At 41.9% G+C, this 15,652-nt stretch overlaps 1 protein-coding gene across 4 annotated transcripts in view; it reads right to left on the bottom strand.

Moving 5' to 3' along the window:
- MFSD14B (major facilitator superfamily domain containing 14B) overlaps nucleotides 1-9,718 on the bottom strand; it is a 117,031-nt gene extending 107,313 nt beyond the window's left edge. For 3 of the 4 annotated variants that reach the window (XM_044939665.2, XM_006047540.4, XM_025281293.3), the window contains exon 1: nucleotides 9,362-9,717. Coding sequence is in view for 3 of the 4 variants with exons in the window: in XM_006047540.4 (XP_006047602.1) it covers nucleotides 9,362-9,460 (99 nt within the window). In the remaining variant the exon portion in view is untranslated. Of the gene's footprint in view, nucleotides 1-8,920; nucleotides 9,043-9,361 lie in introns of all 4 variants that reach the window. The other variant, XM_025281292.3, reaches the window with a different exon arrangement.
- Nucleotides 9,719-15,652: the final 5,934 nt, after the last annotated feature.

Below are 15,652 nucleotides of genomic sequence, written 5' to 3'. Positions count from 1 at the left end.
GTATCACCTCACACAAATCAGGATGGCCACTATCTGAAACAAAAATATGTTCACAATTGCCAAAAAACAGAAGCAACGTCATATTCATCAACAGATAAATGGAAGAACAAAACTTCTTCCATTACATATACAGAAAATGGAATTATTCAGTCTTGAAGGAAATCCTTACACATGCCACATATGCCTTCAACAATCTTAAAGACAACATGTCTTGAGGGCATTATACTAAGGGAAATAAACTAGTCACAAAACGACAATGTATATGATTCCACTTATGATGTATCTAGTCAATACTTCGAAACTTAAGGCAGAACGCTGGTTAGCAGGAGTTGTGGTAAATGGGAAGGTGCTATTTAACAGATATAGTTTCAGTTTTAGAAGATGAAAAAGTTCTGGAGACTGGTTGCACTACAATATGAATATACTTAACACTACTGAATTGTACAGTTAAAAATAATTAAACTTGATAGTTTTAACTGTACTGTCCAAATAACTGAATTGCAAATTTTGTCACATATCACAACTAAAAAAATTTTTAAATCAATTGTATTTATACATTGGTTCACAATAAACAATTGTGAACTTTAAATTTTTTAATAATTTACATTTATAGTACATCTGGGCTTCGCTGGTGGCTCAGCTAGAAAAGAATCCACCTGCAATGTGGGAGACCTGGGTTTGATCCCTGGGTTGGGAAGATCTCCTGGAAAACGAACCAGCTACCCATTCCAGTATTCTGGCCTGGAAAATTCCATGGACTGTATAGTCCATGGGGTCGCAAAGAGTCGGACACAACTGAGTGACTTACACTTCACTTTCATCGTACGTTTACATTACACGTAAGGTATGAGTATGACAAGTGACACGAACTATTAAAAATTATAAAGCACAGCTGAGAAATTAAAGATATAAAATAAATGGAGAGATACCCTGTTTATGGATCTATACTTTTTCAACTCCTAAACTGATTTTCTGGACTGCCACAATCCCAATGAAAATATCAGCCGACTTTTTTGTAGAAACTGACAAGCTGATTTTGTAATTCTAAAATGCAAAGGACTCAGAATAGCAGCCATGAAATTAAAAGACACTTGCTCCTTGGAAGAAAAGCTATGACAAATCTCAACAGCATGTTAAAAAGCAGAGACATCACTTTGTTGGCACAGGGCCATATAGTCAAAGCTACGGTTTTTCCAGTAGCCATGTAAGAATGTGAGAGTTGGACCATGAAGAAGGCCGAGCCCCAAAGAATCGATACTTTCGAACTGTGGTGCTGTAGAAGACTTTGACAGACTCTTGGACAGCAAGGAGACCAAATTAGTCAGCAATATGTGAACCGTGAACTTCCTGATGTTCAAGTTGGTTTAGAAAAGGCAGAGGAACCAGAGATCAAATTGCCAACATCCGCTGGATCATGGAAAAAGCAAGAGAGTTCCAGAAAAACATCTATTTCTGCTTTATTGACTATGCCAAAGCCTTTGACTGTCTGGATCACAATAAACTGTGGAAAATTCTGAAAGAGATGGGAATACCAGACCACCTGATCTGCCTTTTGAGAAATCTATATGCAGGTCAGGAAGCAACAGTTAGAACTGGACATGGAACAACAGACTGGTTCCAAATAGGAAAAGGAGTACGTCAAGGCTGTATATTGTCACCCTGCTTATTTAACTTATATGCAGAGTACATCATGAGAAACGCTGGGCTGGAAGAAGCACAAGCTGGAATCAAGATTGCCGGGAGAAATATCAATTACCTCAGATATGCAGATGACACCACCCTTATGGCAGAAAGTGAAGAGGAACTAAAAAGCCTCTTGATGAAAGTGAAAGTGGAGAGTGAAAAAGTGGGCTTAAAGCTCAACATTCAGAAAATGAAGATCATGGCATCTGGTCCCATCACTTCATGGCAAATAGATTTGGAAACTGGAAACAATGTCAAACTTTACTTTTTTGGGCTCCAAAATCACAGCAGACGGTGACTGCAGCCATGAAATTAAAAGACGCTTACTCCTTGGAAGGAAAGTTATGACCAACCTAGATAGCATATTCAAAAGCAGAGACATTACTTTGCCAACAAAGGTTCGTCTAGTCAAGGCTATGGTTTTTCCTGTGGTTGTGTATGGATGTGAGAGTTGGACTGTGAAGAAGGCTGAGCACCAAAGAATTGATGTTTTTGAACTGTGGTGTTGGAGAAGACTCTTGAGAGTCCCTTGGACTGCAAGGAGATCCAACCAGTCCAATCTGAAGATCAGCCCTGGGATTTCTTTGGAAGGAATGATGCTGAAGCTGAAACTCCAGTACTTTGGCCACCTGATGCGCAGAGTTGACTCATTGGAAAAGACTCTGATGCTGGGAGGGATTAGGGGCAGGAGGAGAAGGGGACGACAGAGGATGAGATGGCTGGATGGCATTACTGACTCGATGGACGTGAGTCTGGGTGAACTCCGGGAGTTGGTGATGGACAGGGAGGCCGGGAGTGCTGCGATTCATGGGGTTGCAAAGAGTCGGACATGACTGAGCGACTGAACTGAACTGAAAGCAAATCAACCCTGAATATTCACTGGAAGGACTGATGCTGAAGCTCCAATACTTTGACTACCTGATTCAAAGAGCCTGATGATTAGAAAAGACCCTGATGCTGGGAAATATTGAGGGCAGGAGGACAAGGAGGCAACAGAGGATGAGATAGTTAGATGGCATCATCAACTCAATGGACATGAGTTTGAGCAAACTCTGGGAGACAGTGAAGGACAGACAAGCCTGGCATGCTGCAGTCTGTGGGGTCTCAAAGACTTGGACATGACAACAGAATAGCCAAAATCATTTTAAAAGAGAAGAACAAGGACGTAGGACAAACTCGACTTGTTTCAAATCTTATTATGAATCTCCAGTAATAGAGATTGACTGGTATTGATGTAAAGATAAACAAATTAATGAAACAAAATAGAGAATCCAGAAAAGACTGACACACATATGGGAAAACTGAATTTTGACAACGGTACAAAGGCAATTCAATGAATAAGTCTTTTCAACAGATGATAAAACAATTTATTGCCACATACAAAAAAAAAAAAAAAAAACTCCCATCCATACTTTGCACCATATAAAAATAAACTCAAAAAGGGTCATAAAACTAACTGTAAAATCTAAAAAGATTCTAAAAATATAAAAGGAAATAATTGTAATATTGAGTTAGGATTTCTTAGATATGAAAATAAAAACAATCCTTAAAAGAACATACTGATAAAATTAAAATTTCATCAAAATTAAAGCTTCTGCTCAGAATATTTGCAAACATGTATCTGATAAAAGACTTGTAACCCAAATAAATAAAAAATAAATATTATCTTATATCTCAATTATAATAACACAAAAACAACAAATAAAAAGGCATAAGAGGTGAAGACACCTCACCAAGAGGATATACAGATGGCAAGTAAGCTTAGGAAAGATGCTGAACAAAATTAGCCATAGAGAGATGCAAAATAAAAGCACAGTAAGACACTACTACAGATCTAACAGAAGGGTGAAAATTGACTGACCAAGGGTTGATGAGGATGCAAATGAACTCTCACAGGGCTGGTGGCAATAGAAAATTTTAAATTAAAATTTTAAAATTTAAAAGTAGTTTGGCAGTTCCTTAAAATGTTAAACAATACACCTACCATATGTTCTAGGCATTCTACTCCTAAGTATGATATTTACTTAAAAGAAAATAAGGTATAGTTCATACAAAGATTGGTTGATGACTGCTCTTTGCAGTTTTATCTGTAACTGCCCCAGACTGGTGATAAACGAAATGTTCACCAAGGGATGAATGAAAAACCAAACTGTGATATATCCATACAATTGAACACTTTGTTGTTGTTTTGCAGTCATGCAGTCATGTTCAACTCTTTGTGAGCCCATGGACTGCAGCACGCCAGGCTGTCCTGTCCTTCACCATCTCCCAGAGCTTGTTCAAACTCATGTCTATTGAGCCAGTGATGCCATCCAACCATCTCATCCTATGTCACCCCTTTCTCATCTTGCCTACAATCTTTCCCAGCATCAGGGTCTTTTCTAATGAGTTGGCTCTTTGCATCAGGTGGCCAAAGTACTGGAGCTTTAGCATCTTTAGGACTGACTGATTTCATCTCCTTTCACTTCAAGGGACTCTCAAGAGTCTTCCCCAACACCACAGATCTAAAGCATCAATTCTTCGGTGTTCAGCCTTCTTTATGGTCTGACTCTCATATCCACACATGACAGTGGAAAAATATATATACTCCTGTTAAGTGGAGGTTGTACACTGTTATCATCACTACTGAATGTTTTTCTCAATAGTCTAGTTCATATAATACAGAAATATAGGACTAAGACATGAAATTATTGCCATTTGAAAAACTTGTGACTATCCAGAAGACATCAGAGAATTAATGTATTTTAAAGGTAAAAATTACCAATGTCAGCAATAAAAAAAAAAAAGACTAAAGATCCAATAGTAATTAAAAAGAGCCTAAGAGGCTGTTAGGAACAACTCTTTGCCAATTAATCTGAAATTTTAGATGAAACAGACAAGTTCCTAGCAAAATACAATTTACTAAAACTGACAGAAAAAAATAAAAAATCAAACAGAAAATCTGAATTGTTCTAAAACTACGTTGGCCCAAAAAAGTGAAGAACTACAAAGTTCTATAACTGTATTATCAATCTTACACAAACTCTTCAGAGAATAAAACAGAACTCTCCAATTTGTTTTATAAGGTCAACCAAAACATCATATAACAGCAACAAGTTAATTTCACTGATAATCATAATTGCTGGTTTAAACTTGACTGATTTACTTCTCTAATACATTTACTGATGATGGCCTAAATATTTAGATTAAAAGATACACATCTGTAGTCCCTGTCTTCAAAGACTTAATCTGGTAAGATAAACAGAGGGAAAGGATGCTTAGATACCCAAAGCAGCAAATTCTGAAAAATCCTGCCTTTATCAGCCCCAAGAACAATAAAACAACAACTATAAGTCTGTGTTCTGATGAAGACTGAGCTTAATAACAGAAAGCTGAATAGACATCTGCATAATTCTAAATATGAAACATAAATGTTTCTGCTATGAAAGCATGATGCAGTTACTCATAAATTGCAATAGATCAACTACCCATCAATGAATGCTTTTAATCTTTTTTCTGCTATCATTTATTTAACAGAGTATGGTTGCACCACTGTCCCTGCTGCTAAGTCGCTTCAGTCGTGTCTGACTCTGTGCGACCCCATAGACGGCAGCCCACCAGGCCCCGTCGTCTCTGGGATTCTCCAGGCAAGAACACTGGAGTGGGTTGCCATTTCCTCCTCCAATGCATGAAAGTGAAAAGTGAAAGTGAAGTCGCTCAGTCCTGTCCGACTCTTAGCGACCCCATGGACTGCAGCCTACCAGGCTCCTCCATCCATGGGATTTTCCAGTCCCAGTACTGTTTTATTACTGAAATGACATACTGATTCCTAATAGTGTTAAGAACCAAAAGCTAATTTTAAAATAAATTTCCCCTAAAATGTCCGTAGGACCTCTTTCACTTTTTTTTTTTTTTGTCTATACCAATCAGCATGTGGGATACAGGATCCCAGTTCCCTGATTAAGGATCAAACCAGTGCTCCCCTAGAGTGGAAGTGAGGAGTCTTAACCACTGGACCACCAGGGAAGTTCCTTCTTTAATTTTTTACAAACAAAACATATCTAGTGATTTCAGCCTTTTTGTTTGTTTGTTTTGTTAACAAACTGCTCTTTGATATTATTTCCATTTTTCCCATATGACATTCTTGTTCCTGTAAATCAAAATTAGTCTGTACAGGGGCCCTCTCTGAAACAATCTGAGGAAAATCAACTAAATAGACATCAAATGTAACCAGAATGGCACTGATCCTAAGAAGCCATCCATCGGGGATCTTAACTGGTATCCTAGTACTGGCTTTTTTTTTTTAAGTTTAATTAGAGAATAATTGCTTTATAATAAGGCAATGGCACCCCACTCCAGTACTCTTGCTTGGAAAATCCCATGGATGGAGGAGCCTGGTAGGCTGTAGTCCATGGGGTCGCTAAGAGTCGGACATGACTGAGCGACTTCCCTTTCACTTTTCACTTTCATGCATTGGAGAAGGAAATGGCAACCCACTCCAGTGTTCTTGCCGGGAGAATCCCAGGGACAGGGGAGCCTGGTGGGCTGCCATCTATGGGGTTGCACAGAGTCGGACACGACTGAAGCGACGCAGCAGCAGCAGCAGCATTGTGCTGGTACATTAACATCAATCAGCCACAGGCATACATCTGTTCCCTCCCTCCCATCTCCCACCCCTCTAGGTTGTCACAGAGCACTGGGCTGAGCTCTCTGTGTCACATAGCGAATTTCCACTGGCTATCTATTTTACATAAGGTGGTGTACGTGTTTCCATGCCACTCTCTCAATTCATCCCACCCTCTCCTTCTCCCACTGTGTTCACCAGTCTGTTCTCTATGTCTGCATCTCCACTGCTGCTCTGCAAATAGGTTCATCAGTACCATCTTTCTAGATTCCATACACATGTGTTAATATACAATATTTCTTTCTCTTTCTGACTTACTTCACTCTGCACAATAGGCTCTAGGTTCATTCACCTCATTAGGACTGACTCAAATGTGTTCTTTTTTATAGCTGAGTAATATTCCATCGTGCATACATATAATTTCTATATCCATTCATCTGTCAGTGGACATAAAGGTTGCTTCTATGTAGTTCATGAACATTGTGAAATACCGTATGCTAAATTCAGTTGTATTTTCTTTGTAGAAAATCTTTAATTCTCATTAGATGCTCAAAGGTAAATGACTCCAAAAGGAATTTCCTTTACCTGGTAACAGGAAATATGCTTTCAATGATAATGCAAATAATTCTGACACAATGTTTCAAGGTGTCACATACACATACAACTAGGGAGAGACAGAGGAAAGAAAGGACACTAAAACAAGAACTTATTTGCTATACACACCTCCCTTTTCTAGAATGCAATGATCTCTTAGAATAAATACATGATTCCCTTCTCTTATTCAGGTCAACACATCTCTTTGCCAAACAAGATAGAAAATGGTTCGTCCAAATCCCTGAACATGGGCAGTCTTGCTTGTGATTATTAGTAACATCTAAGAACCTGAAATGATGAATGCACTCTTATAGAATCAAGGCATAAGGAAATTCCAACACATCAAAATGAATCAATTCTTGTTGTTGTTTAGTTGCTAAACAACTGGGGGTGTGGCAGGGGGAGCGGTGGAGGCAAAGAATGTAGCACTTGTTAGCAACACTAGAAAGAAACTACAAGCAGGAAAGACGTATGATTTGGGGGTACTGGCATATGACATGAGCATATTAAAGGCATTCACTTCTTTCCCAGGCCACACACATTACAAAACGTGCCACTGGCTGAACTCTGTTACCTGCCCATTCTACTGGTCTCACTAAACAGAGCAAGCACCAAAACTCATTGTCAGTATTCACTGCAATTTATCAATACTGACTAGACGCACCCTCAGAGACAAGGAAAGACTGGACAGGAATCTATTTATTCCTAATTAGCAGCAAGACTCCTATCAGTTTCCTTGAATACACATCTCTCAAAAGTTTCTGCTCTAAGCACATAAACTTACCAATTTTAATTTTTAGGTTGGGGTCTAGTTCCTGTATAGATTAGTACATGGGAGAGAACTGAACGCTTTTTATCAGTCAGGGATCACTTATACATTCTGCCCAATCATTTATGTCCAAAATATTGAGAAAGGTTGTATAACTTGCCATAAGTTATATAGGTAATAAAAGGTGGAAAGGGAAATTCCAAGCGTGCTCATCTAATCATTTTGCTATAATGTGTCAAGTTGTCAGGTTTTTGTTTTTGTTTTTTTTTTCATACAATAAGCCAAGGAAAGCCAATGAAAATATTTAAGGACAGCAGTAATGATCATATTTACATTCTTGATTCCACTAATCAATAAGGTGGAGAGCAACCTGATGGTAAAGCAACAGTATCAAAGTCAAAATCCAGCTCAAAAATGCTGAGGAACTGAACCACAGGAATGCAGAAAGGATAAACAAACAAACCAACCAACCAACCAACCAACCTAAAATCTTCACCTGGTAAACTTAGATAGACTTATTAATGTATTAGATGAAAAGATGGAAAAGGATGAAGGAGGCTACCTCCAAGGTTAGTACCTTCGCCAATGGTCAGTAATTATGGTCTATTGATTGAGAGACAGGAGGAGGAGCTGGCAATTTGGTCTCCTTTAAGCGGCAGGAAAACAAATCTACTTTTTATGTAATTAAAAACAAAACGAGAAAAACCCAATTCTACAGAATTTCCTCCTACCAAAAAACCTTCCCACTTTCCAGAAATCTTATCTTTGAAATGAGGAACCTTTAAGGGTTTTTGTTTTTCCAAAAATAAAAAGTCATTTGGGCAGGAGGGGGTCTTCAACATCATTTAGCATTCTTTAAAAGCAAATTAAATCCAAAGCCGATTGCATATAATTTAATTTTCCTTAAATTTCTATTTTTCTTTTGAAGTCTCGTTGGCATTAGTTTGTATTCATTGTATCATTTCTATGTCTCCTGTCTAAAACAGACTCCAAAAAAATATTTTAGGAAATGACACTCTATGCTTAGAGTTCCACCATCAGACATCTAAACGCCACGAACATAGCCTGTTCTGCCAACCCAGGCCAATAAAACCAATGCTTCAGAAGTCATCTGAATCTCACGTGAAACTGTTAAAGAAATTGGCCTGAATAAACTCCTAAGCCGGGCCCTGGGATCGGCAGCTCCCTCTGAATCCTGCTCACCAAACACTGCAGCGACAGCCTAGAGAACCAAGAAGGAACAGGAAGGAGCTGCCCAGCCTCCACGCCACCTTCCGGGTCCAGGATCCAGGGCCCAAGGCAGGTTCTGAATGCTCTTCGCACATCTTCTAAGTTGGCTCAAGCCAGAAATGCACCATGAAAGCTGTACCCGCTGTCACGTGTATGGAGAACTCTGAAAAAATCAAATTACTTATATTCACAATCCCACTTCGGGCGTCTTCTGAAACAACCAAGTCGCCTAAATTTTAATCTAGCGGTGAGCAACGCTAGGAAAGCCTAGCAGTGAAGTCGGCTGGCTGAGTCGGAAAAGGAAAAGCTTTCCGAGAGCCAGAGCCCCCGCGCCTAGCCGACGGTCAATGTCTCATCCCCAAGGGAACCAGATCCCAGTCCCGCACTGGACGGCCCTGGACTCCGGCCGCTAACTGGCCCGACCTCCCCTGACTCCGGGTTTCGGGCTGAGCGATGCGTCCGGCCTCCAAGCCCACGCTCACCGAGTTGCCGCCCGAGGCCCGGGATCCCGCGCGCTTCTCTGGCATGGCTCCTGCCTCCGCTTCCGACGCTGCTTTCTCCTCCGGAGGTTCCGCGTTCATGCTGCGGTCATGCCTCCGTCGGCTCCGGGCGCCCCTGGATTACAGCTCAGCTGCAAAAGCGGCGGCGGGTCCCGCGCTCTCATGGGCTCTGCGGCCCAAAGCGGCCGTAGGTCAAGTGGCAGGCCAGCGGCGAGGCCGTGGGTTGTGAGGGATGCGGACGCAGCAAGAGCGCGACTGCAGTGGCCGCAACCACAGCTGCCGAACCGAACACAACTCAGGTAGCTGCCCACCTCTTCCTCGGCCGGCCTGGGTAGTCAGAAGGCCGAGCGCCCGCCCCGCCCCGCCCCCGCTTCCCCACAGGCTGCCGCGGGGAAGGAGGCCTCGCCCCGGATCTGAGCTCCCGCCAGAAGCTCAGCGCCAGCGCCCGAAGCCTCAGCAGCTCCCGCCCACCTCAGGCCCCGCCTCCACGCTTCCGGAACCTCCTTGGCTTCCGTATTCCGCAGCGCGCCGGAAATGCGTCATCGCCTAAGGCCTCCAATCGTATTTTCTTGCTGAGCTGGTGTGAGTAAGTGAAAGTGTCGGTGCGTAATTGTTAGTGACATGCACTTTTGGCCTTGGTTTGGAAGCCAAACCGCCGAACTAATTTTTTCTGATGCCGCCAACAGTTATGCGGATGGGCACGTTCTCAGTTCAGTTCAGTAGCCAAGTCGTGTCCGACTCTTTGGGACCCCTATGGACAGCACAGCCAGGCTTCCCTGTCTCTTACCAACTCCTAGAGCTTGCTCAAACTCATGTCCGTTCAGTAGATGATGCTATCCAACCATCTCATCCTCTATCGCCCCGTTCTCCTGCTTTCAAACTTTCCCAGCATCAGGGTCTTTTCCAATGAGTCAGTTCTTCCCATCAGGTGGCCAAAGTATTGGAGGTTCAGCATCAGTCCTTCCAATGAATATTTAGGACTGGTTTCCCTTCAGATTCGCTTATTTGATCGTTCTAATATGGAAATTTCTCCCGATTCTGAAATCCTGGAATGGGAACTGTAACTAACCATATTTTGTTCCTATTCAGAATCTGAAGCAGAATCTGAATCCCACCTGGTCTGTGTGGATTATTGGGAGGACATACAGTTCCCTGTTCCAGCTCAGAGCTACTTGATGGTACCAACACGTTGAATGTGAACTGATTACTTTGCTGGCCAAAAGCTTGGCTTTCTTTGCCCACCGAAACCAAATAAAAAATACAGAGAGTTTGGAGGAAATAGAAAAATGGCTTTAATGCTCAGCCAGTGGAGAGGGGAACACAGTAGGCTCATGCCTCAAGAACTGTGCCCTCACCTCATGAGCGCTATGCTCTCACTAAGTTGCTTCAGTCAGGTCCGACTGTGTGAGACCCCATAGACGGCAGCCCACGAGGCTCCCCCATCTCTGGGGTTCTCCAGGCAAGAACACTGGAATGGGTTGCTGTTTCCTTCTCCAATGCATGAAAGTGAAAGTGAAGTCGCTCAGTCGTCTCCACTCTTAGCAAGCCCATGGACTGCAGCCTGCCAGGCTCCTCCATCAATGGGATTTTCCAGGCAAGAGTACTGGAGTGGGGTGCCATTGCATTCTCCAACATAAGTGCTATAGAGTCTTATATAAGATCAGGGCTTGCAGTCAGGAGTCGGTGATGAGGAACAAAGGTGTAAGGAGCTTGTTTTCTTCCTCTTGCTTTGTTTCCAAATCAGTCATAGGCTGGTGTCAGTAACCCAGTAATCAAGTCTGACAATTTGTGGCTCTGTGGCCTTGTTTCTGATATGTAAGAAAGAAGAACTACAAGGGGAAGAGTGTGCTATAAAGATGAGCACCAGATACAGTTTGTATTTAGCATACAGTCAAAGGATAATAGGTGCAAAATGTAGCTCCTGCAGTTAGGGGGCAGAAAAGCAAACTTACTTACAGGCATGCAGAGTTAGGATCAGTTAAAGTAAGAAAAGTAAGAATGTTCAGGCCTGCTCACTGTTCTCTTTATCTTCATTATTCTCAGGAGAGGAAACAAAAAACTTATTTCATCTTTTTTTTTTTTTTTCCACTGAAACAATTACTCAAAGTCTCAGATCCTCTTTGGATAAAATGCTGATGTACAGAGACCAGGTAACACTAATGGTTGTGATTCCGTAGGTGCTATTATTATGATTACTGGCTGGAAAGGATCTTGTGAGATATTACATCCTACTTTGCAGATGCCAACCCAAGTTTCAAAAGCAAAGTGGCTTGGCTAAAGAGCTAATGTAACATACAAAATATCCACAAATTTTGAGTAGGAATATAGTCAGAATATTTTTTATTAGATGTTTGAGCGGTGAAATGAAAATATCTCCTGAATATCAGTAAACAACAAATGTCACAGCCATCAGTGATTTCTGGCCTCCAAATGTGAATGAAAGCTGCCCAAACTGCAATCCAGTGGATGCTGACACCCCCCTCTCCCATGGTGATTCTCAGGAGCTGGGGGAATGCAAGAAACAAGATGAACAAGGAAACAGGATTGATCCCAGATAGCCGAGGTGCACATGAAAGGAATGAATTCAGTGAGCCCAGAGGCTTACCTCTTCCAATACATAGAATGCTACATTCCTTAACTTGATACCTGATCTTTGATGTTCAGACTGCCTGCTTCCTTTTTTGCAAAGCTGTATACAGCCTGACTTTCCCTCCTGCCTCATTTGAGCAGTTTTCTCAGAGTTACTGAGGAGCTATCTCCCAGTTTCAGAGTCCTAAACATTTCCACCAATTAAAATAACACTCTACTTTCAGATTGTGAAAATATTTTTTAGTCTCCAGCATTCGATTCCTCGTCAAATGAAGACAAACACTTTGACTCTGAAGAACTTATGTCTTTCTCCTTATTACTGAGCCACCAGGGAACCATGAAGAGATACCCCACGCCCAAGGTAAGAGAAGCCAAAGTAAGACGGTAGGTGTTGCAAGAGGGCATCAGAGGGCAAACACACTGAAACCATACTCACAGAAAACTAGCCAATCTAATCACACTAGGACCACAGCCTTGTCTAACGCAATGAAACTAAGCCATGCCCGTGGGGCAACCCAAGACGGGTGGGTCATGGTGGAGAGATTTGATAGAATGTGGTCCACTGGAGAAGGGAATGACAAACCACTTCAGTATTCTTGCCTTGAGAACCCCATGAACAGTATGAAAAGGCAAAATGATAGGATACTGAAAGAGCAACTCCCCAGGTCAGTAGGTGCCCAATATGCTACTGGAGATCAGTGGAGAAATAACTCCAGAAAGAATGAAGGGATGGAGCCAAAGCAAAAACAATACCCAGCTGTGGATGTGACTGGTGATAGAAGCAAGGTCCGATGCTACAAAGAGCAATATTGCATAGGAACCTGGAATGTCGGGTCCATGAATCAAGGCAAATTGGAAGTGGTCAAACAAGAGATGGCAAGAGTGAATGTCAACATTCTAGGAATCAGCAAACAGAAATGGACTTGAATGGGTGAATTTAACTCAGATGACCATTATATCTACTACTGTGGGCAGGAATCCCTCAGAAGAAATGGAGTGGCCATCATGGTCAACAAAAGAGTCTGAAGTGCAGTACTTGGATGCACTCTCAAAAATGACAGAATGATCTCTGTTTGTTTCCAAGGCAAACCATTCAATATCACAGTAATCCAAGTCTATGCCCCAACCAGTAACGCTGAAGAAGCTGAAGTTGAACGGTTCTATGAAGACCTACAAGACCTTTTAGAACTAACACCCAAAAAAGATGTCCTTTTCATTATAGGGGACTGGAATGCAAAAGTAGGAAGTCAAGAAACACCTGGAGTAACAGGCAAATTTGGCCTTGGAATACGGAATGAAGCAGGGCAAAGACTAATAGAGTTTTGCCAAGAAAATGCATTGGTCATAACAAACACCCTCTTCCAACAACACAAGAGAAGACTCTAAACATGGACATCACCAGATGGTCAACACCGAAATGAGATTTACCATATTCTTTGCAGCCAAAGATGGAGAAGCTCTATACAGTCAGCAAAAACAAGACCAGGAGCTGACTGTGGCTCAGACCATGAACTCCTTATTGCCAAACTCAGACTGAAATTGAAGAAAGCAGGGAAAACCACTAGACCATTCAGGTATGACCTAAATAAAATCCCTTATGATTATACAGTGGAAGTGAGAAATAGATTTAAGGCCCTAAATCTGATAGATAGAGAGCCTGATGAACTATGGAATGAGGTTCGTGACATTGTACAAGAGACAGGGATCAAGACCATTCCCATAGAAAAGAAATGCAAAAAAGCAAAATGGCTTTCTGGGGAGGCCTTACAAATAGCTGTGAAAAGAAGAGAAGCAAAAAGCAAAGGAGAAAAGGAAAGATATAAGCATCTGAATGCAGAGTTCCAAAGAATAGCAAGAAGAGATAAGAAAGCCTTCCTCAGCGATCAATGCAAAGAAATAGAGGAAAACAACAGAATGGGAAAGACTAGCGATCTCTTCAAGAAAATCAGAGATACCAAAGGAACATTTCATTCAAAGATGGGCTTGATAAAGGACAGAAATGGTATGGACCTAACAGAAGCAGAAGATATTAAGAAGAGATGGCAAGAATACACAGAAGAACTGTACAAAAAAGATCTTCACGACCAAGATAATCACGATGGTGTGATCACTGGCCTAGAGCCAGGCATCCTGGAATGTGAAGTCAAGTGGGCCTTAGAAAGCATCACTACGAACAAAGCTAGTGGAGGTGATGGAATTCCAGTTGAACTATTCCAAATCCTGAAAGATGATGCTGTGAAAGTGCTGCACTCAATATGCCAGCAAATTTGGAAAACTCAGCAGTGGCCACAGGACTGGAAAAGGTCAGTTTTCATTCCAATCTCAAAGAAAGGCAATGCCAAAGAATGCTCAAACTACCACACAATTGCACTCATCTCACACGCTAGTGAAGTAATGCTCAAAATTCTCCAAGCAAGGCTTCAGCAATATGTGAACCGTGAACTTCCTGATGTTCAAGCTGGTTTTATAAAAGGCAGAGGAACCAGAGATCAAATTGCCAACATTCGCTGGATCACAGAAAAAGCAAGAGAGTTCCAGAAAAACATCTATTTCTGCTTTATTGACAATGCCAAAGCCTTTGACTGTGTGAATCACAATAAACTGGTGAAAATTCTGAAAGAGATGGGAATACCAGACCACCTGATCTGCCTCTTGAGAAATTTGTAAGCAGGTCGGGAAGCAACAGTTAGAACTGGACATGGAACAACAGACTGATTCCAAATAGGAAAAGGAGTACGTCAAGGCTGTATATTGTCACCCTGTTTATTTAACTTATATGTGGAGTACATCATGAGAAATGCTGGACTGGGAGAAACACAAGTTGGAATCAAGATTGCCGGGAGAAATATCAATAACCTCAGATATGCAGATGACACCACCCTTATGGCAGAAAGTGAAGAGGAACTAAAAAGCCTCTTGATGAAAGTAAAAGTGGAGAGTGAACAAGTTGGCTTAAAGCTCAACATTCAGAAAACGAAGATCATGGCATTCTGTCCCATCACTTCATGGGAAACAGATGGGGAAACTTTGGAAACAGTGTCAAACTTTATTTTTCTGGGCTCCCAAATCACTGCAGATGGTGACTGCAGCCATGAAATTAAAAGATGCTGACTCCTTGGAAGGAAAGTTATGACCAACCTAGATAGCATATTCAAAAGCAAAGACATTACTTTGCCAAAAAAGGTTCATCTAGTCAAGGCTATGGTTTTTCCTGTTGTCATGTATGGATGTGAGAGTTGGACTGTGAAGAAGGCTGAGCGCCGAAGAATTGATGCTTTTGAACTGTGGTGTTGCAGAAGACTCTTGAGAGTCCCTTGGACTGCAAGGAGATCCAACCAGTCCATTCTGAAGGAGATCAGCCCTGGGATTTCTTTGGAAGGAATGATGCTAACGCTGAAACTCCAGTACTTTGGCCACCTCATGCGAAGAGTTGACTCATGGAAAAGACTCTGATGCTGGGAGGGATTGGGGGCAGGAGGAAAAGGGGACGACAGAGGATGAGATGGCTGGATGGCATCACTGACTCGATAAACGTGGGTGAACTCCAGGATAAACTCAGTGAACTCCAGGAGTTGGTGGTGGACAATGAGGCCTGGCGTGCTGCGATTCATGGGGTCGCAAAAAGTCGGACATAACTGAGTGACTGATCTGATCTGATCTGAGGGAAGCTAAGTCAATGGATAC

The sequence above is a fragment of the Bubalus bubalis genome, chromosome 3 (genome assembly GCF_019923935.1).
Source record: "Bubalus bubalis isolate 160015118507 breed Murrah chromosome 3, NDDB_SH_1, whole genome shotgun sequence".
Classification (NCBI taxonomy): domain Eukaryota; kingdom Metazoa; phylum Chordata; class Mammalia; order Artiodactyla; family Bovidae; genus Bubalus; species Bubalus bubalis.
This window is presented reverse-complemented; position numbering and strand designations above follow the sequence as displayed.